The sequence below is a fragment of the Diadema setosum genome, chromosome 6 (assembly GCF_964275005.1).
Source record: "Diadema setosum chromosome 6, eeDiaSeto1, whole genome shotgun sequence".
Taxonomy (NCBI): domain Eukaryota; kingdom Metazoa; phylum Echinodermata; class Echinoidea; order Diadematoida; family Diadematidae; genus Diadema; species Diadema setosum.
This window is the reverse complement of record NC_092690.1, coordinates 38316377-38338443: the sequence shown is the minus strand read 5'-3', so window position 1 is coordinate 38338443 and position 22067 is coordinate 38316377. Positions and strand designations below refer to the sequence as shown.

General features: G+C 38.9%; 1 protein-coding gene across 1 annotated transcript in view; it reads right to left on the bottom strand.

Moving 5' to 3' along the window:
- The window catches only part of LOC140229774 (nephrin-like), a 43560-nt gene extending 24561 nt beyond the window's left edge, over window positions 1-18999 (bottom strand). Inside the window, exons 1-5 of the mRNA XM_072310010.1 lie at window positions 18878-18999; window positions 15608-15777; window positions 8730-9068; window positions 7245-7586; window positions 6276-6608 (exon numbers count right to left, since the gene is read on the bottom strand). Of these exons, the coding sequence (XP_072166111.1) occupies window positions 6276-6608; window positions 7245-7586; window positions 8730-9068; window positions 15608-15777; window positions 18878-18999 (1306 nt within the window). The remainder of the gene's footprint in view (window positions 1-6275; window positions 6609-7244; window positions 7587-8729; window positions 9069-15607; window positions 15778-18877) is intronic.
- Window positions 19000-22067: the final 3068 nt, after the last annotated feature.

Here is a 22067-nt window from a genome sequence, read left to right as displayed (position 1 = left end):
TACTGTCTCTGTGAATTGTAAGCCTTATTTTACAAGGGGTAACCTTAGATGCCCTGACTTCTGGTCTTTACCGCATCTTCATTGCAACAATGCCTACAGCCGCCAGATTCAAAGTTTTGATATCTCCATTACACAAAGGGAACTTAATGGAAAAGCTGGTCCCCTCCCCCATCCCCCCTCCCCCCCCCCCAAAAAAAAGTAAAGGATTAATTTCAGTTCTGATGTTACACCAGTTAAATAAAAACCTGAGTGTGGTGATACCTGCACCATGGAGTGGAAACTAAGGCTGGCTCAGTTCAGATACAAAGTTCCCTTGTATATTTGAGATTCCCTGTGGTCAATCCCTGGGTGAGTACACACACAGCCAGTGAATTACCGATGAGCGTACGCTTCGATGCACAATATGTGTGCTTGCTGACTGGTGCTATTTGAGGTCTTTGAATGTGCCCCAGTAGGCATCGAGTGAATCATGCCCCCCATGTATCCTCACGCTATTAAACAGGTCCTTAAAGAGAAGAATCAGTCCTCTAATAAAGTATCATCTTTATGCCGTAATTCATAAAACCTACAAAAGCAAATCATCCCATAAAGCGATTGTTCCTCCCTCATGTCATTTTTAGTATCATTCTAAATTGCTTTTATGACTCCATGAAAGGAGCCCTTTAGGCAAGCATAAACAGACAATGACATGTTAACACACAACTTGCAGTAAATGGGGGTGCCTTGTAGAAACATAATGAGAATTTCCATAACACGAGTCCAGGGGCTTAATATTCCCCAACAGAGCATTCACTCCCAGTGAGTAACATGATTTACATACAAAAAATAAAAAAAAAGAATACTCCATACATGACTATGTACTTTGATATATCAGTGCAGCATAAAACAATGGCAAACATTATAATCTTTTCTTCACTGCCTTTTTGGCTGTTCACATCGATTCATTTTAAAACATGTTGTGAAGAAACATCCCTTTATCACCTACATTGTATTTGTTGCTGAACTTGCACTTGTGCTTCAGCTCTTTGGTTCTCAGACACTAAGAATAAAACTTGATAAGCTTTTTTCACTGCCATTCAGTAATCCATCAAAACCTGACCTTGCTGCAAAGTTTAGCAAGCTTACTAAGCAGGGAATAATTTTACTTCTCAAATTTGACTAGCAGATTTGATCAACGGTTAAATACTTAACAAAGTTCTGCACAGTCCTATATACACTCAGCAAAAAAAGAAAGTAAATGCTTTTTCATGTTTAGATTTCTCATAGAATATTTGGCTGATTGAACACTGCTGTTTTTCTCTTCCAAGGCACAAAAGTAAAAATTGCAAAACTGAACAAGTCGTCATTCATGCGTATGTGCTCTTCCATGGAACAAAGAACAAACAACAAATTTCACACAAAAAGAAACATGAAATAAGTTGCAAAAATAAACCTTTGATCTCTGTGATATCTCTAAAGCCCAAAAGATCAATGAAGGCTAAAAATAATGGACGAAAATAAAGCATCTTATGTCAAATCTGAATTTAAATGAAATAAGAGAAGAAGTAAAAATTAACAAAAATGGTAGAAATTTGAGCTTTTCAAATTAAGAAATTGTAAATAATGTTTGGTTCTTAAAATTGTCACATGGACTCTTAAATCACTAGAATAAAAGAAATAAGTAAAGAAATTCCGCTTACTTAATCATCTTTATGCTTATCATTCCCTATGTCATTTGAAATTTGACATGACAGCAAGTTCTAATTTTTCCCCTTTAGTTTTCCACTTTGTTTTCTTAAGAGTTTATAAAGAGATAAAGAGAACAAAAACGTATTTTTCCTATTTCATTCATGTCTCTCGTTGTGTTAAACTGGTCTTTTGTTGTCAATGTTATCGTGAAGAGCATTTGCCAATGAAAGGCAACATGTCAATTTTTGCAATTTTTGATTTTGTGCTTTGGAGGACAAAAACGAATGTGCTCACTCATGCGTAAAATTTCCCTTTTAATTAACACATTAGCTTAATAGCCAATTTAATTACCTTTAACATGGCATATAATATATTGATTTTCATAAAAAATCTTCTATGAAAAATATGACTTCGAAAAAGTGTTTACTTTGAAAATTCTTCTTTTGCTGAGTGTACAAATTGTATGTACAAAAAGTAAAAATCTGCTTACACAAGAAATTTTGTATAGCAGTCAAAGAAAAAAATGCATAGCAAATACCAGGAAATTTAATCCCTGCTATAGATTCAGTCCTTACTAGGAGGCCACAGTGACACAACACAGATTAGAGGGATTAAAGAATCTATCAATTGACAATTACATGTAGTTTCCAGATATCTGTGTCAGTTGGAGAAGGAAGCGCAGTAGGTGTTACAGGAGACTGGACTGAATACTATGCAACCATAACAAACACTTTGGGGCCCAACTTACAGTCAGCAGAGAATCCATGAGTAATTTGAAAACTACCAGTCTGATCATGCATATTCATATACCTATTGTAGTTTCGATGGATATGGGAAATGGGGCATCCTGGATTTAAAGCGCCCTTGGACTGAACCTGGTTTTGTAACTGGCTTGGAACAAGCGACTGGATTATATGTGTCACGTCTCACACGTCATACCACTCTACCGGTATGTGTGTCGTATGACATAAATCTACATTGAATACGTGCATAATGCAATGTACAGTACAACGAACATATTGACCCGCTACAACAAAAGGATCCGAAAGTCGGGGGGAGGACAATTGTCTGAAAATGGCATGATATTATTCCCTTGCTCTTCCACTTTGATTTCATAATATTGTTGCCGAGATATCGATGATTTTATTAGCACAGATGGAGTGGTTTAAGAAATCAACGTTTCGAGAAAACCGCCTTCAAAATTTTCCTTCCGACGCTATCATGATTATTATATTAAAGGCAAGACAGTTTTCACCGCCTGACAATAGAAGTTACTCTTAGCAACCTCCACGATGTTCATTCAAGCTTAGCGCCAGCGGTCTACGCATGACCAATCAGTAACCAGAATGCCACGCACTGAACAATAATATTACTCCCTCGTTGCTAGGGGCGGAGTCTAGCTGCGGCGCTAAATCCAAATCTTCGGATACTTTCAAAGCAGTAGCATCACCCTTTCAATAGTTATTAGAGTTGAAAGTGAAGAGTGTGTACAAGGTTGTTAAGAAATGAAAAGGGGACTCTAAAGACACACTTAATCACACCATTCTACCACAAAAAATGTTCGAGATAAACTGCTAAAAAACACACTTTCCTGTCCATTTTATGATCTCAAATTTTAGCATAATGTAGAAGAAGACTTGCTCTTTCAGAAAATATGAAAAATATGAAAATCGGCTAGGTTGACCCATTCCACGTATTTTCAGTCCTAACACAAAATCAGTGTGTGCGACTTTTTGTTTGTTTTGTGATGCACAGTCACAAATGTACATTGTACGCAAGAGGCAGGAGTTACTGGTACTATCTCGGCTGCGCTCAAACCTTTGATATTCACAGACTAGTTTACTCCAGCTAGTGTATTCACAGAGACTCTAAATCAAAGCATCTTTTAGATGGAAGACTCTCCCACCTGAACCCTGTAGAAAAACGGAAGACTCTAATTGTGTGAATATGGACACAATCTTGTGTACATATATGTAGGTCACATTACGAGTGCAAAGTGCAATGTCCCTTGCAGCTGGGGTCCATAGCCTGCTGAATGGCCATGGAGGCTCTAGAATTGCAGAAGCTCTCTGGCACTTTCTTTATAGCCTTACAACTGTATTCTAGTTATAGGCCTAAATGGCAAAAGTAATGAGCACTGGGCTGGAGAATGCTACAACTTGTACATCTTTAATATTTAAAGGGATGGTATAGTTTTGGTTGAGATGGGGAATTCAGATCTTAATTTTTTTCAAGATGAAACCATTTACAAAATATGAAAGAGCAAACAATTCTAAGAAGAATTCAGAATTTATTTGTTGACAAGCGGTTTTGAAATTGCTGATATCAAAAAACAAAGTAAAATAAAGAGGTCCTAATAATAAGGCAAGTCCCACCTTTCATTTGAACCCCTTTGATGTTGTATGTCTCAGCCATTTCAAAACCATTTTTCAACAAATAAATTTGAATTCCTCTTAGCATTGTACAATGTATGGTCTTTCATATTTTGTAAGAGTTTCTCATTATATTACAAAAAGTTGGAAACCTGAAACCCCATTTCAACCAAAACTATACCATCCCTTTAAGTGTTAGACATACAGTGACAGCAGGAGAGAGGGAGATTTTGAGAAAATGGCCTCAATATGGGGGATCTCCCACCAAAATTTGGAAAGTTGGGGTCTTTATATTCAACCTTCATGCATACCTTTAAAACAGCAACAATTTTAGTTATTCTTGACAACAAGAGGAATAGACTGTTTCTTTCATGTATCAAAATTCATGGATATTTCTTTTCCTACTGCCTAGTATAAACAAAACATTTAATTCAACTGTTCCCTAGTTCACAAAGTTTCTTACATTGAAATTTTGTTGCTACGATGTAGGTAGGGCAATCCTTCTGTCAGTATTGCGGTTGTCAAGGGCAAATTTTATTAACAAAGCATAGAGTTTGAATGGATTACAGATCAGACAGTCATTCAAGTTTAACAAGCAGAAATCTATGTAGCACCCACCAGGTGTTGCTAGGCAGGGCAAGCCTTCACCATAAAGCATGCACTGAATTATTGAAACGGTCTTTTGATACACAGTCTTTTGCAAGTCAAATAGTCAGTTACAGTACCGTACATGTACAGATCTATGCAAATGATACAACTGCTTTGAGTAGTGAGTACAAATTGATTCTCATATAATGCAACACACTAAACTGTGAAATATGCATAATCTTCATGTCAGCTGTGTGAGGATGATATAAATTTATAGAACACATCTGTTTGTCTCAACTCATTTTGAGAATTTACAATGCAATAAATCATTGAGGCCAATCTGCAGACACATGGAGGGAATCTACAAACACACAGTCCCTTTTTTATCCGCTTCTACAAAGTGTAGCACTTCCTGTCAGAAAAAAGACTTCCTACCCCACAGTCATTATTTTGTGAATGTTTAGATGGTGAAGGTTGTAAAAAATGTGGATGTCAGTCTGTCAATCCTTTCCTGCATTTCTGTATCAAGCTTTCCCTATGTTCAGACGATCCCCCCCCCCCCCGCAAAGTTTTTTTTTTTGAAGTTTGGAGAATGTGAATCCTTTTTTATGGTCGACCTTCCGCACATACATTGTATTGAAATCCCCCGCTGAAAGTGGGACAAAATGCACGGCTGGTGGTTTTAGCTGTGTGTTGAAATAGGTCACTACGCGTGGCGCTGTACGGTGCGCGATTGCAAATTTATACGATTGCCTGATTCTCCACCGCATTTCGAGCATGCGCACTTATGAGGAAAACAGCTGCGCAAGAGATCAAGGTCAAGTCCCCCGTCAGAATATTGTCGCCAGACTTGACAAGCTTGCCAGAGGAGTGGGGAAAGTCCCACCGAGTATTTACACGATGGGATTGCTGGGGAAAGTCCTGGCAAATGGGACATTCCCCACGAAGCAGGGGATTATCTGAACGTAGTATTTAAGTCAAGAATATGGAAAATAAATGGTGATGTGCTCATTCCTTCCTTTCATATTAATTCTTTCTTCAGAATGAGTGACCTATTAAAATATTATATGCTTCCCTCAAATTTTCATCTTTGTATGACATTCTTTCCTAAACTTAACTAATAAATGATATGAAAAAAGTTTTGGTTGAAACCGTAACATCATTGCAACTAGCTCATTCTCTTCAACTCATCGAGTGTACAACTGTGCCTCAAGTAAATGGACAGGTGCACACCCAGGCGCTTAGCTACATTTGTATGCCCTGACATGCTTTATCACCATTCCACCACCATGTTCAGTCACTGAAAATGAAAATGTGCAGTGTGATTTGGAAAGCCTACTATTAACCCGTTGAGGACGGACTGACTTTGCTACAACACTCATTTCCTCTGGACACCTGCCCAAGTATACTTGGGACTTGTCCTCACCAGGTTAAGAATCAACAATGTCTAGATCACATGAAGGCCATGGAGACACAAGAGGGATGATATTTAAGAGGGAAATAGGTAATCTCCACTCCTTGACAATTAGTTTCCAGATATCTGTACCAGTAGGCCAAGAAGGCACTCCAGTGTGCATGCCAAACATTAAAAAAAAAAAAGCATTAAGCACTGGTAAAGTTTAATGCCGAGTGCTATGCCAAGCTTACCTTCCACAGAAAGCATCACACTGGTATCGATGCTGATGCCGAAGGTGGTTGCCTGGCAACGGAGGACCTGTCCGTGGTAGGCCCTCGTGGGCTGGATGATGATGGAGCTGGTGGCGTCCGTCAGGAGTGAATTCTCGCCGTTTTCCGTGAAGTCCGGACCGCTGACCCCGGAGAGTACCTGCTCACCCTGGAGGTACCAGGTGATCTCTGAGCCAGGCCTAGTTCCCGGACTCTGACAGGTGATGGAGGCGGGGACGTCCTGCCTCAGAGTGAGTTCTCCACCATCCGGTACCTCCTCAGACTCAAACAGGATGTCCACCTGGCTAGGAGGCACTGCAGGACAACAAGGGATGGCAATCCAACTGACTATCCTTCCATGGCTTGATTGTTGAGATTATGAGTGGAAATAACTCTCAAGAAGACTAGAGAATTGGAACCAAGCAGTGTGCAATATTTTTTCTGTCATTCTCATTATCTTATAGGGCATTCTTGCACAGCATATTTTACTACCAGGTGCATTTAAATGCTTGGTTTAGTGGGAAATTTGTTGTAGAAGTGTAGCCTATTAAAGAGTATACATGTATGCAATAAATGGTATGGGGAAAGCTGCTATAAGAGTGGACATGCCAATACGCCTCCCTGAAATATTACTGTACGTGGGTGAAAAAGGTAATCATGGTATAGCAATTTAAAGAAAAAGTGCTAATAATGCTTCTTCAAGCTGAACTTGCTGAGGACAGGCTGAATTTGGTATAACATGCACTTCCTGGAAGCGGAAATTTTCGCATATTTCGGGCAACCAGAAACTTGCGCAAAAATAAAAGCACGCAAATATCTTTGCTTGTCATACATTCCAGTAGTTGACGTCTTGATTCAGCAGAATTAAAGACACCCGAAACTCTTCTTACCCTGCCAAGCATGAAAAATTAGTTGCGCAAAAATATCCACTTTTGCTGTATTCCAGCTCACCTTGTACATCAAGTAGGACAAACTCTGATAGGTCTGTATCCAGGGCGGGGTGCCTGGCATCACAAATGACCCTCGTTCCGTGGTTAAGCAGGGTAGGGGTGAAGGTCACCTCGCGACTGGACAACTGGAGCTTGCTGACGCTCGTGGGTTGGAGTTCCAGGTTTCCCTGCGTCAGCTGGAGGACAGAGTCTGCTGACCACTCTAGACTGGCCGGTGGGTTTGCCCCTCCCTGCGAGGTGCAGGTTATGGTGTAGGATTGGTCAGACACCACCGGTATGTACGTAGCGCTCTCATGGCCGGAGGGAGTGGTGGCATCCGACAGGACCACAGATGTCGGGGGAACTATGAGAGTAAGGATGCAAACATCAGATATCGATGGGACTGATGGAGGACCCCATTCCAGAATTAAGTTTGCCACCTGCCAGGTTTACTGATACATTGTACATCTGCAGAGACTCCCATCCTAAATTGGTTTTGAAATGGCTGAGATATATCCAAAATAAAGCAATCCTAATTAACCCATTCAGGATGGTTTGATTTTGCTACAACTTGCATTTCCTATAGACGCCTGCCTGAGTATAGTTGGGACTTGTCCTAAACCGGTTAAAGGTTAGACTCATCATTTATTAGGATTGCTTCGTTTTGCCTTGATTTTGGATATCTCGGCCATTTCAAAACTAATTTTCACCAAATAAACTTTGAATTCCTCTTAGAATTGTAGGCTCTTCAGCATACGTGTACCATGGCATGGTTTCTAGGTATCTTGCAAAAAGTTAAAAGCTGAATCCTCACCTCAACCAAAACTATACCATCCCTTCAAATGGGAGATTCTCCCACCTCAACCCCCCCCCCCCCCACAAACTGGAAACTCTGATAGCATGAAAATTCACACGATGTGAGCATAGCACAACATCTCTTGTGACACGGGTAGAGGCCCTGAAAACTCCAGGGTTAAAGAGATGCTCCCTGGTGCTATCTTTTTTATGACAAAATTCAAGTTGGGCTGGAAGAAGATAAAATTTCTGAGTAGTTTTCTATCTACATGTATGTAACTTGCGATTCAAGAAAGGTAGTCTTAAAGTATGTGTTTGTGATGCCTCACTTGCACAATTTGTGAACACTTTGTATGAAGAACGTGGAAACGTCTGAACAAATGATCCTCATGATTATTTCCACACCAATAATACAATATTCATAACTAGTCATGCAAGTTACAGCCGAATGTGTGTACAACTGTATGATTCAAACTATATACAGTGGACTCCTGTTACAACTTCATTAAAAACATTACAATTCCGTTACAACAAAATTTCATTATATCCGAACTTCCATAAAAATACAGAGTGGATAATGTTGCGGCCTGAATTCTTACTTTGTTGTAACTGGAATTTTGTTATAACCGTGTTCGTTATAAACTAGACTGCACTGTATGCATAAAGAGGGCAGCAGTATACACAGAGGTAGAGAAAAAACTTGATTACTTACCATTCACTACAATTTTAACATTTGCCTTTGCCGTTCCCGACAGCGTTGTAGCCGCGCAAGTATACGTGTTGTCGTCCTCAATCCCAATGTTTTGAACGGTCATGTTTCCACTGAACTTTTCGTCAACAACCAGTTCGTACTTATTAGTGTCTGTGTTTGTCCTTATGCACGATGACGGACACGTGTAGGATGCGAGCACGGTTTCCTCCATCTGCCAAGAGAGGCCGCCAAACTCAAATTCGCCAGATGGCGGGGAGTAGGTGCACACCAGAGTCACACTGTCTCCTACCCTGGATGATATTGAAGCAGGTGTCGAGACCGCCAAACCTGCCCCTGAGCCTGCAACGTGTTAAATAGTGAAGGGGAGAAAAAAAAAAAATCTATAAAGATGAAGAAAATTTTGCCCAAAGATTGCTTCAAACAAGCAAACAATTTGAAAAAAAAAAAAAAAGAATAGGGTGAATGTATGTAACTTGGGACTGACATTTATGATGTTATTTAGGGCCTACATGCATAAAGGTCAAATAAAAATGTACAAAAATCTGTTGTTATGGTCTGGTATTGATTAAAAAAGATAATGATAGGGCTCCCTAAAATTCTATTGAACTGTGTTTCCTTTTTTTCAACCATTTTTAAATTTGGTGGTGAACATATTGTTTAGTTTACTTGGACTGACAAAAATGTGACACCCTAGCATTGCTGAAAGACACTGTATTGTGAAGGCATATTGGTATTAAGGTGTGAACATGCTGTCTCTATGTACAGAATAACACTAAATGTCTTTGGATTTAGTATCAGTATTGTGAGCTCTGTCTAATTAATGATAAGGAATATATAACAATGCATTTTGTTTGTTCTTCCTCTACAGATACTACATGATGTGCAACATTGAATCAGTGGATTACCATCCGATCATGATCTGCCAGTGTGTCAACTGTCAACTGTGCATCTCAATATCTTGGCAAATTTACCTGTCATTAAAATGTTATGTTACAGTTGAATGCTAATAAAGGAAAGAGAAATAAAAGAATCTCTACTCAACAAGGAGAAGTGAGAAGAAGAAGGAGGAGGAGGAGGACAGAATACTGTAAAAGTGGATATTTTCGCGCGACTTATTTTTCGCGCTTGGCCGGGTAAAACGAGTTTCCCATGTTTTTAATTCCGCGGAATTAAGACATTAAATACTGGAACATATGTGACCCGCTACAGCAAAATGATCCTAAAGTCGGGCGAGGTCGATTATTTGAAAATTGCATGACACAATGCCCTAATCTTTCTGCTTTAAAGTGATATATAACACATCTTATAAAGATAACCGTCTGCGGAGTCAAGACGTCTGGGAAATCACTGTTTCGAGAAAAGCGCCCTAAAAGTTCTCCTTGCAACGCAATCACGATCAAGGGACACGCAAGTCAATATTCACCTCGGACAATAGAAGGTAAGCCCTAGCAACCCCCGAAATGCGCATTCAAACACAGCGTCGGCAGTCTCCTCACCGACCAATCAGTGACCTGGATGCCAGGAGAAGCGGCTGGGCATAGCGCACCCCGCCAGCACACACCAGTCGACTGGGCAGTGGGCGAGCTTCACGCTTCGGTTAGCGGCAAGCAGCAAACTGACCAATGAGATCACTCTTGTCGTTGATAGGGGCGGAGCCTATGTGTGGCGCTCAATCCAAATGTTCGAACCAGTTTCTGCTTCATTGAAACGCCAAAAAAACATGGCCCAGAAAAACGCTATTTTTTTGTCTTTCCTTTCATCATTTTGCTTCAAAATTTCGACAGATGATAGAAGACATGTCAGACTCTAATAATATGTCAAATTCAGAAAATCGTAAGTTTTGACCAATTTTGATGCTCTGACTTCAAACTCGATTTTGACGGCTTCGACCATGCACGACTTTAGGACCATTTTGTTGTAGCGGGTCACATATGGTACGCAAAAATATTCGCGTGCTTTTATTTTCGCGCTAGTTTCTGATTGCGCAAAATGCGCAAAAATTTCAACACCGCGAAAATTTCCACTTTTACAGTACAGTAGGGTGTGAATTAAAGGCTGGTAAATTTGAAATACTGATTGAATAATGTGTGTGTGGGGGGTGGGGGGTGGGGGAGAAGTTTGTAGGACAGGTGATGCTTGGCACTGCAAGAGAGCAGGGCTGTTGAGTCAGGTGGTAACAGCATTCTCAGGCCAAACATTGAGATCGCATAGGAGTCTGTACACACCTTACACTGCACAGTCACAGTGCTCAGTGTGAGAAGCACACACTGAGGTACAGGGTAAACCACACACTGACACTGTGGGGGATGACGAACCCTTCAGCTCTCTATACACACCTGTGCGGTGTCAGATTCAGAGCAAAGTCAAGGTCAGCACCTAATACCTGGGCAGCAGATATTAAGACACCTGACTGGGCACTTCTTGGCCTATAACCTACTGGATTTTGGCTCAATCTATAAAACCAACCACATATATGTGTACTCTGTGTGCTGTAGAAAAAATGGCTGACTTATGGTTACTGAGCATTGCCCAGGACCTACCGGTATACTGTTATTTGTCAGGTCGGATACTTCTGTCCGGGTTACCTTTTAAATAGTTTTTCTTCTTTTTCTTTCTTTTGGTCTGGCCTGACCATGGTTTACATCAATTGTAGAATGAATATTTCTGTTGTTTTTGTTGTTCCTGCTGTCGTTATCTTTCTGTTTTTTTTTTTTTATTTGTTTTTGTTTGTTTTTGCTTTTTTTGTTTTGTTTTGTTTTGGAGGGGGGGGGGTTGTTGTTTTTGGTGGGTTTTTTTGTTGTTGTTTTTTTTTTTTGGTTTATAGGGCCTATTGCCTATTCAAGTGATTATGAATCTCCACTTTATTGTGTACATGTATGCACGATCTGCATGTATTATCTGTGCATAATTGAACAATCCTACATGTATATGGGGGCTTCTATATTACATTAAAATTCGGGCATAATATTTTCTGCTGTAAAGTGACAAATGACTACCTCGGACCTTCCCAAAGATTTGCTTGCACCTTGCCTATAGAGACAACTGTAAGCACACAATCACTCGGACCCAAAGAACAGCTATTGGGGCATACAAGAACAGATGAGATAAATTTGTCATCTCTTGGCAGGGCAGTGAGAATTTTTGTATTGTTATTTTGATTGACGTAGTACAACCATTTTGTAAGCATCATGTGTAAAACAGCTCGGAGGAAAGAAGAGCATGAGTTTTCTGTTGTGCAGGCACATGTGTGTGCACGTGTGTGATGTTGGCATCCCCCGTATGTGATTTCTCACAAGCGTTTTGATCACAAATTATGCACTGAATATTTCCACTCCTAGATCCAAACACTGACACACTGACACACATGTTATATAGGGGCAAAGTACGATACTGATACCCTCCCCCTGGCCCCAGTGTGATCACAGAGTGGAAAAAAAATTAATGATGACTCATATTCGGTCTTTATGATAAACTTGGACAGGTGATGAAAAATTAGTGATTGCTACAAAACAAATGGGTCATAAGATACATGTAGTGTAAAAGCTGTCATTTCTGCAATCTTTGGGTAAAATTTTCGCGAACTTCATGAATTACTGTTGTGCCACAAATCTTAAACATATAACACATGGAAATATCACCCCTGATCTTGATTGCATAGTATGTAGGAGTAAACAGGCAGCCATCAGTGCACTGAATAGTTGTATGATAGTCTCAGTGTCTAAAGTATGAAAAGACAGCATCTAGCAAAAAAGCCTGTGACATCCTCATTCTGACTTTATTAGCTGTTTTACACACGAAAACAACAGCTTTTACAGTTACCGAAGTACTTTACATTGTAGGACAGTGGACAAGTATGTAAAGCAGCTTGATGGTCATGTTGTCTTGTGTGCCATGTTGTCTTGTGTGCACTCTTTCGAAAGCTTGTGAAAAGTTCTATTCTTTCCAATGTATACACCTAGCAGCACATTTGTAACAGGAAATACCATGTTCAGAGGAGTAAAACTTCATTAAACCCATCTGAACATTGAATGACAATTGATTGAAAAATAAAAAACACTGGACAGTTGCTCAATCTTTGTAAAGAAGTGCTATTCCAAATTATTGCATAATTATTACATGTGTGGGTTTACTCATGATTGATACAAACTGATAGTCATGGGACTACAGTTCAGTATCTGTGTAGTCTTTGAAAGAGTTGAAAATGATGATTATAATTCCCAATATCAAAAGTATGCCACGCCTGTCACACAGTGGCACTCCAGGTGCAGCAAGATGAGACAGGCTTCTTTTGATAATAGTGCTTTGCATGAAAAAAGACGAAGAAGCCACAGTTAAAGGCATGATTGTTACACAAACAGGTTTCAAACACTTTCTTGAAAAGTATAATAATGAGATACATATTGTACATCCACTTTTGGTTTCAGAAACTTACTGTATACGCCGTTATTTTCATGTACAGATATTTTCGCGAATGACGAGGTCATACACATTTTCGTGAGATGTTTTTTCGAGAATCGACGCCGACGCTCTATTAACAAAGCGCATGGAGACAATTTCGCGTGTTGTTAAATTCGCTATCCAACTGCAAAATTAAACACTCGCGAAAATAACGGCATATACAGTATTCCTTTGTGGAAAGCATCCACCTTTCATAACAAAAGAACAAATCCAGAGAATTACATGTATACGAAGTTCAGAAGTTCATTTGCCCTTGTAAAGGGATGTTATAGTGTTGGTTGAGGTAAGACTTCATGTTTCCAACTTTCTCTTTTCTTTCTTTTTTTTTGGGGGGGGGATAGTAGTCTTATGAAATGTTGGAGAATATAATTCTAAGAGGAATTCAAAGTTTATTATTTAGTGAAAATTGGTTTTGAAATGACTATCAAACATTATTGATCATAAAAAAAAAAGTAGGACCTAACTTTTAGGAGTATCACAATTTAGGATATCTCAGTCATTTCAGAACTGATTTATCTCAAATACGTACACTTTGAATTCCGATTTGAATGGTGCGCCTTTTGACATTTCTTAATGTGGTTTTTAAATACCTCTAAAAAAGTTAATAGCTGAATCCTCATCTCAATCTGTACTTTACCATCCCTTTTAAAAAGCAAGCATCTTCCATGATATCAAATGAGTTTAACCCACTATCTCTAGAAATCTTACTTTACCCATACCTGGTGTATGGGGATTTTAGGGTCATAAGGGGAACAGATTATTAACCCGTTGAGGACCAGACACAAGTATACTTGTGCAAGTGTCTACAGGAAATATGTGTTGTAACAAAACTAGTCCGTTCTCAATGTGTTAACCTGTTGAGGATGAACTTATTTTGCTATAACACACATTTCCCATAGACACCTGCTCGAGTATTCTCGGTACTCGTCTTCAATGGGTCTAAAGGGGAAATCCAGTTCAAATATATATAAGTTAGTCTGATTAGAAACAGTAAAATATTACAAGTTCAACGGTATAATTTTGATTGAAATTGGGTGAAAAATAAGGAAGTTATGACATTTTGAAGTTTCGCTAACTTTTCACGAAACAGTTCTTGAACGGTCAATATATGAATATGCAAATGGCAAAATGAGCATGTCATACCCTCACAACTTGCCATATATATAGTTTGTACATAAAATTTTGAAATTTCCAGTTTTTCATTCAAATGCAATTATGCCCGAGGCTCAAATCCTGGTACATTTAACTGATCACTATTCTGAAGTTATTCAACCAAGAATATTATCATGTATCAGACTTAAATGACAGAAACATTGAATTTTTGTCATTTTTTGTACACAATCAATGGAAAATTGTGATGGTATGCCAGGGTTAGCTCACTCATTTGCATTATATTCTTATGGACTGTACAAGAACTGTCTTGCAGAAATTAGAAAAACCTCAAAATATCATAACTTCCTTTATTTCATCCGATTTCAGTCAAAGTTTTACTGTTGAACTCTTAAGACTTCATTCTTTTTTATCAGACTAACTTATATTTGGGCTGGATTTCCCCTTTAAAGGGGTTTGACATGAACACTCACATGATTGTATGTGGAGGCAGAGCAGTCTCCAGGCAACAGACAGAAGAGGGAGGAGGAAGACACGGTGGTTGAACGAGAAATCCATTGCTGGTAGAAGGCCCCGCCCACTCTGTGTCAATCAATGCTGTCTATTCAAAACTTTTATCCAATAGGGCTACTGATGCGATGAGCCACACCCACAGGCTGCAGAATGTTTCAGTCTTTACTCTAATGAGCAGCTTGAAAATGTTTGTCCTGTCGAGAGAAGTTGATCTAATTTCGTCCCGATATTGCAACACAGGATGCCTACCAATTCACCTCTAATTGTTATCTTTTCCTTTCTGCGTAATTTCCTGCTCTGATGCACGTACATGTACATGTGTAGTTTGTAGGTATGGAGAGGTCACTTTGTTTAGAAAAGGGAAGACCTGTATTGCTTTGTTTTGTTTTTCAATTTTGGTGAGGACTCTCAGATTTGTCATTCAACAGATATAGAGTAAAAAAAAGCAGTATTTCTTTGTCAATTTTCTTTTGTTTTGGAGAAAAATATCTACTGGTTCAGCATTTACTAACGATGCTTTCCTCAGCTGCCATGTAGGTGAAAAATATCTTTAGGTTTTATTGCCAAAAGACTCCTTAATTGACTTAATGTATTTCTGTGCTGTTTTTTTTTTATCTCTTTGTCTCTCTTCCAGATGAGATGAAAAAACAAACTCGGTCACTTTTCCTTGGGATGCTCCTGCAAGACACTTTTATTAACTTATTCCTTTACTGGTGGGCAACAAGTATCGTTACACATTTGTCTCCTATATCATCCTCTTTGAGCTCTGTCAACACTGTCAACTCCAGAAAACCAACTTTCCCTCAGGCTTATGGTCATAAATTGGTCCTTGTGTGCTTCCGTCTGAATTTTTTTCTTGCACTTTGATGCTCGATGGTCACACTCTACGATCTGCTCTGGACCAACTTTCATGCGAAGTCTCTTGGACTCTCTGCCACACTGCCTTTCCCCTCCAAGACCTTTACCGCTGGGTGTCCAATGATGTCACAGGGCTGCAAAGAGAACAAAAACAATTGAGTAATTTACTTTGGAAACATTAAACAGAACATATCCTATAATTCACTGCAATCCTATTTTCATTGCAATCAACAACAACAACAACAACAACAACAACAACAACAACAACAACAACAACAACAACAACAACAACAACAACATTATCTTCACTAGTTATCACATTGATGTTTGATACCAGACATGAAAACACCAAAACACATCACTGTCACTTCATCCAGGAGTTTATAAAACAATTAGTAAAAGATAACTTGAAGAAATGCACTGTTGTCATTGACAATGCCCTGTACACTGTAATTCATTCTGATGGATTCCTCATAATTTTCCTTTCCTTACAATAATGTTGTGTTTTGTAAACGGGACGACTGAAACATTCCCTACAGCCACTTTCCTGTACATCCTGAAAAAGCTTAAAATAGAAGTTTTTGGGGAGAAAGTGAAACAACTGAATGTCTGCTCAGTACTTCCTGCTCTTTTTGACGGAGGAAATGAACAAAATGTTTATGGCAGCATTGAAAAAAAAAATATATACACCTCTTTGCAGGTCTAATACTTAAATGTCAATATTACAAAATATGACGTCTTCAACCAAATAGTTTTATAGAAAATGAAGGTGCAAAATGTGACAAGCATTGGGTACAAATGGACCCTAACTGATTTAATTGTGGAGCCTTGTATTTTGAGGACGAGAGATTCATCAAAACCTACGTAGTTTCATACTCTGTATGGTACTATCTTAAATTACTAGTAATAGCCTTATTAACTCTTTATGCGCCATGGTGGAACCCCCCCCCCCCACCCTTGTGCCACATTATTCTGAGACACCAAGGTAGTCATACGTTGAGAAAACATTCTGTTTTTCAAATCTATAACTTTTACAGATTTATGTTAAATTGTAGACAAAGTGAGCAAAGTCGTAGAGAATATATATGCCATGCTTTGCATTGATGTAGATTCTATGACAAATCTATAATTGCTTTTCTTTCAAATACATGCACACAAAGTAGTGACAGATAGAACTTTGCAATTTGCATGCAAATCCAGTATGAAACACTGCTTGTTAGTCAATCCCCACATAAAATGCAAGCTATGGACGAGAGGAATGGAATCGCGGGAAACGCTTTTATTGTACTGCGGCATTTGGCGATTTCTCGATCGGTTTGGGCGATTTGTGCGTTTGAGCAGAATATGCAAAGTTGGCACGCCATCGACTGAGTCGGGCGTGCTAACGTGGCACATAAAGAGTTATCAGTGATCATTCCCAATTAGTGCCTTTTTGGAAGATTCCAGAATATTATGTGACCCTGCACCTCAAAACAAACAAAAAGTCGCCAGACATGAATTTTTAGTTAAGACCATATTCTGAAAGAGCAGACTTTAAGCTTTAAAATGATGTATATTAAACTCAAATCAGATGGACTCTCCTAACCTATCTAAATATTGGAAAGAAAGCGCAAACTCAGGAAAAGTGTGAACTGAGAAAAGAGGCTCTGAAGTACAGTGTCTATTTAAGCGCTTAATCTTTACCAAACCGTGCTGGCTGTGCGATGAATGGGACAAAAAACAGGAAGTAAACCACCAGAGTAATAACAATGAAGGGATTATCAGATTAAACTGAAATCAAGCATGCCTCATTAACACATTCTGTCCATAATTAATGCCAACTTTCAAAGCAGTAGCACTATCCTTTCAAAAGATATTAGAGTTGAAAGTGAAGAGTGTGGACAAGGTTTTTCAGAAATGAAAAAGGGATTCTAAAGACTCACCTAATCACACTATTCTACCAAAAATGTTCGAGATAAACTGCCAAAAAAACACACTTTCCTGCCCGTTTTATGAAACCAAATTTTAGCATAATGTAAAAAAAGACCTGCTCTTTCAGAAAATATGAAAAAGTCAAGTTCGGCTAGGTTGACCCATTTCACTTATTTTCAGTCCTCACGCAAAATCAGTGTGTGCGACTTTATGTTCGTTTTGAGGTGCACGGTCACATATTATTCATGGCCATGATATCAACTTTTGTGCATCATATACATCAATTGCAATGCTATCAATCCAATGCCAGTCACGAGAAGAAAATGACTGAGAGCATGCAAACACAAAATCACCTTCTACAATAAGTGTATAGCTGATGAGGAAATGACTTATTGCGGAAATTAGTATACGATAATATATCTTTTAATCATTAGCCCTTATCAGATATCATTTCAATAGAGTTTGCAAGGAAATGTTATCAAAAGCTAGGAAATAATTAACTGCTAGAATATTACTTGTGATGGATCACTGCCCTTGGATTTTCAAAATTAAAAATTGACAATGCTAAATATCATACATATTTCCGCAGCATTTCATGAGCATTTATGACAGATTACATACTGTTTTCTTTATAATCTATTATGTATGTACAGTATTGTAACAACTTGCAAGAATAGACAAGTCATTCTCTTTTCTTTTGCCATTGTGCATATTTTGACTCTACAGTGTAGATCTTTACAGGTACAGGTAGTTAGAAACATATTTCACTTTAATGACAAACAAGAAAAATGTATTGATGTTTGCTACTGCAGCAAAAACATCCACACACGTACCTGCTGAACATTTGACAACTAAATCCACATTCACACTCTTGAAATAACTGGGTGTACAGATATACACTCGTACACAAAATGCCTGCCCACACAGCCTTCAAGTTATACTTCAATGCTAGCGTAATATCGCTGCACATCCTTGTATCTGAGCATTCTCACACCAAGCAAACTCTTCACAGAACGCCGGCTTCGTACATAGCAAGACCCTGGATCGTGGGAAAAAATCCCTGCCATGAATAGAAAAATCTGCCAGAAAGAGCGGCAGAATAAGAAGACGAAGAGATTGCAGGAGAAGAAAAAAAAAAAAAAAAGAGAGGAAAAGAATAACAGACTTTGTGGCTGTTGGAAGAGTAATGTGTGCCCCACTACCCCAGCTTTGTTTTCCTTTCTCTCTCCTACTCCATTCTCCCAGTCCTTTCAGGTCACCTGCATCTGCCCTACACTCCCGGGGTCTTTTACCCCTACCTGCTGCGGAGGGCAGCTCCTATGGGTCGTGGAGGGGTGCAGAACATTATCCGTGCAGCGTCGCTCACGGCAACCGCATCACCACCACCACCACCACACTCAAACCGGAATAACAGTCCCATGCATATCTTTATCTTTGAGAAACCTTTTTGAGAGACCTTCTATTTAAAAGAATCACAGAGAGAAAAAAACAAAAAGGAAAAGATTTGGTGATAGCCTTAGATTCAGGCTTCAGGATTTGGTTTGAATATAAAAACATCCAAGTAAAAAGAGGAATACACAAAAGGAATCCCAGATCTTCCAACCCATACGAACTCCTCAAATCCCGGAAATTATTCTGTAGTTTGGTGCTCTATCTGTTTATCAAAGTTCTTACTATTCGGTCTTCATAAACAAACAAACAAAATTGTTAAGATATCCTTTTCATTTGATCCCATTTGATCCCATTGCATTTGATCCCATTGCTGTTCACATTTGTTTCACATTTGTTTCAGTTGCTAAATTTTTCAAAAGCCCCCTCATTGCTAAATCATCAACTGAACCTTTATTAGGCAACAAATTTTGGATGAAAATTGATCGCCATATTAACCCTTTGAGGATGAGTCCTGAGTATACTTGGGCAGGAGTCCATGGGAAATGTGTGTTGTAGCAAAATCAGTCAGCCCTCAACAGGTTAAAAATCAAAACTATGCTCAGACTGGAAAACGGGAACCTTTTGGTTGAGATGCCATTGACTTCTAATGGATTTCTCTAACAGGAAGTCTGCTCATTCCGAACCTGTTTAGGGGAAGTGTCGGCATTCTGCTAGCTGGCAGTATCTCACAGAGTTTATTGGATCAAAATATAAGAAACAATAACAACAATACCCTTCCCCTGAGAAACAGATTGAAGAAAGGAAAAACATACAAATAAACCAGGAATAAGGACCACTTTTCCTGTAGGTTTGCATATGGAGCCAATTGCGCCCACGCCAAAAATCGCCCTTAAAGGGACTGTACAGCACTGGTTGAGGTGGGGATTCATGTTTTGAACATTCCTAATTGAGATAATAAGAAGCCTCTTATGAAATATGAAAGAGCATGTAATTTTACGAAGGATTCAACGTTTATTTGATGAAAATTGGTTTTCAAATGGCTGAGATATAAAAAAAAAAAATGATAATAATAAAAGGCGACCGGCCACATCTTTTATTAGGATCTCTTTGTTTCACTTTGTTTTTGGATATCTCAGCCATTTCAAAACTGATTTTCATCAAATAAACTATTGATACCCCTTAGAATTGCATGCTCTTTGACATTTCATAGAGTGGTTTCTGAATATCTCGCAAAACGTTAAAAGCTAAATCCTCACCTCGACCAGAACTGTATACACCCTTTAAATGCTGAATCAATTTTGTCTGATCATGAGAATTTTTAGAAATTCTGATTGTCCAGTGTTTCCGTGCAAACAGTGTGCCCATGAACGCCTCATCACTGCCATAATAACTTTTGTTTGAACATGATTGTGTGTAGTTTTGGTGGAAATGCCGGAAATTACAAATATGGACATTACTTTGATACAGTCAAACCTGTCTTTAATAGCAACCACTTGCCTATTGAGGTCACCTGCCCTATACAACCACTAATTCCCTCCACGAGAAAATGCAAACCTGTCTGTAGCGTCCGTCTGTCTGTAACAGCCACTTTTTTGTCTCCCTTGGATGGCTGCTATAGACAGGTTTGATTGTATTACATTGCTATGCACAGTTGAGTAAATATTCCTATATAGAAACTGTGCAATATATATTTACAGTTGTTATCATTATTATTATAATTAACATGAATGTAAACCTATAGGCCTACACATAGTAGAGGTAAATGGTGGAGTGACATGTGAGGCAGTGGTACAAGTGTAGGATTGTATCAGGACAATTCCCCCCCCCCCCCCCTGCTAAATACTAAATATTAAATACTTGTAATGATCAGGGTTAGGGTTAGGTTTAGGGTTAGTATTAGTTCAGGATTTGGTTTATGGTTAGGGTAAGGGGAAGGGTCTGGGGTAATTGCCCAGGGGTTAATCACCCTAGACCCATGTACAGTATCATATCAGCTGACATAGATTATGACCAGGGAGGTGGTGCCACCTCACTGATATGACTGAAACTGCTACAGTTTGTACATGAACATCCGAGCATTGAGAATTAGGGTTTCTGGGACAAACACTGAAGTACGTAGGGCTTTCTATAGCTCAGTTGGTAGAGCACCGAGCTAGCATTCTGGAGGTCTCGGGTTCCTATCCCGATGGAATCCCATATTCTTTGCTCATTTTTTCCACTAATAAATTGGATTCATTTCTGGTCAGTTTTCTTCTGTTTGCATAATTTGTTACAGTTTGCACACTTTACTTCTCTTTGGGTGTGACAAAATATTAAGATATTAATTTCCGTAACTTTCTTTTTCTGTGTCTGATTTTAATGAACATCTTTTATAATTGGGCCTACGTTTAGTAAAATTCAGTCATCAACTTGATCACACAGGAGAACGTAACCTCAAAGAAGTGCTCAGAGCAAAAATTGTGTTTCGTGCAAAATCTCTCGACACAAGATGAAATCATTTGGCGGGGGTCCATTGACAAAATATTTGTTTGGTAGTGGGCACTGTACTTAGCTCATTCTCCAGCATAGGGAGAAAGCACTCTTCTGTTTACCCTCAGGAAAATCTAAACATATTTAATTTCACTAAGGGCTATTTTGAAATTACTGACCAGAAATTGATTGGGAAGACAAACTTCTGGCTGCCCGAGTAATGAACACAACCAGGGTTCATGCACTCTAATAAAGTGAAGTGCTGAAACCATTTCCAGTGCTCAGGTCACAATGGTACTACAATGTAGGTACAACAACGGTGACACAACATTGGCTCCTGGATGATTGCTCTGGGTTATAGTTGTGGTAGTGTGGTTTAGTTTGATGTGAGAATTAGGATTAAGGTTAGGGTTAGGTTTGTGGGTAGAATTCATGTTTGGCTTAGCATGCAGATATTTCATGAGAGCAACTATTGCAGTCTGAGCGAATGTCCTGGAACCCAAAATATCTTTTGGTGACCACAGATTATACATGAAAAAAAAAAGGAAAATCAACTCTAAGACTTGAATGTTGATCCATTTGCAAGCAGATTTTGCATTTATTGTATATAAACACTGTAGAGGATTT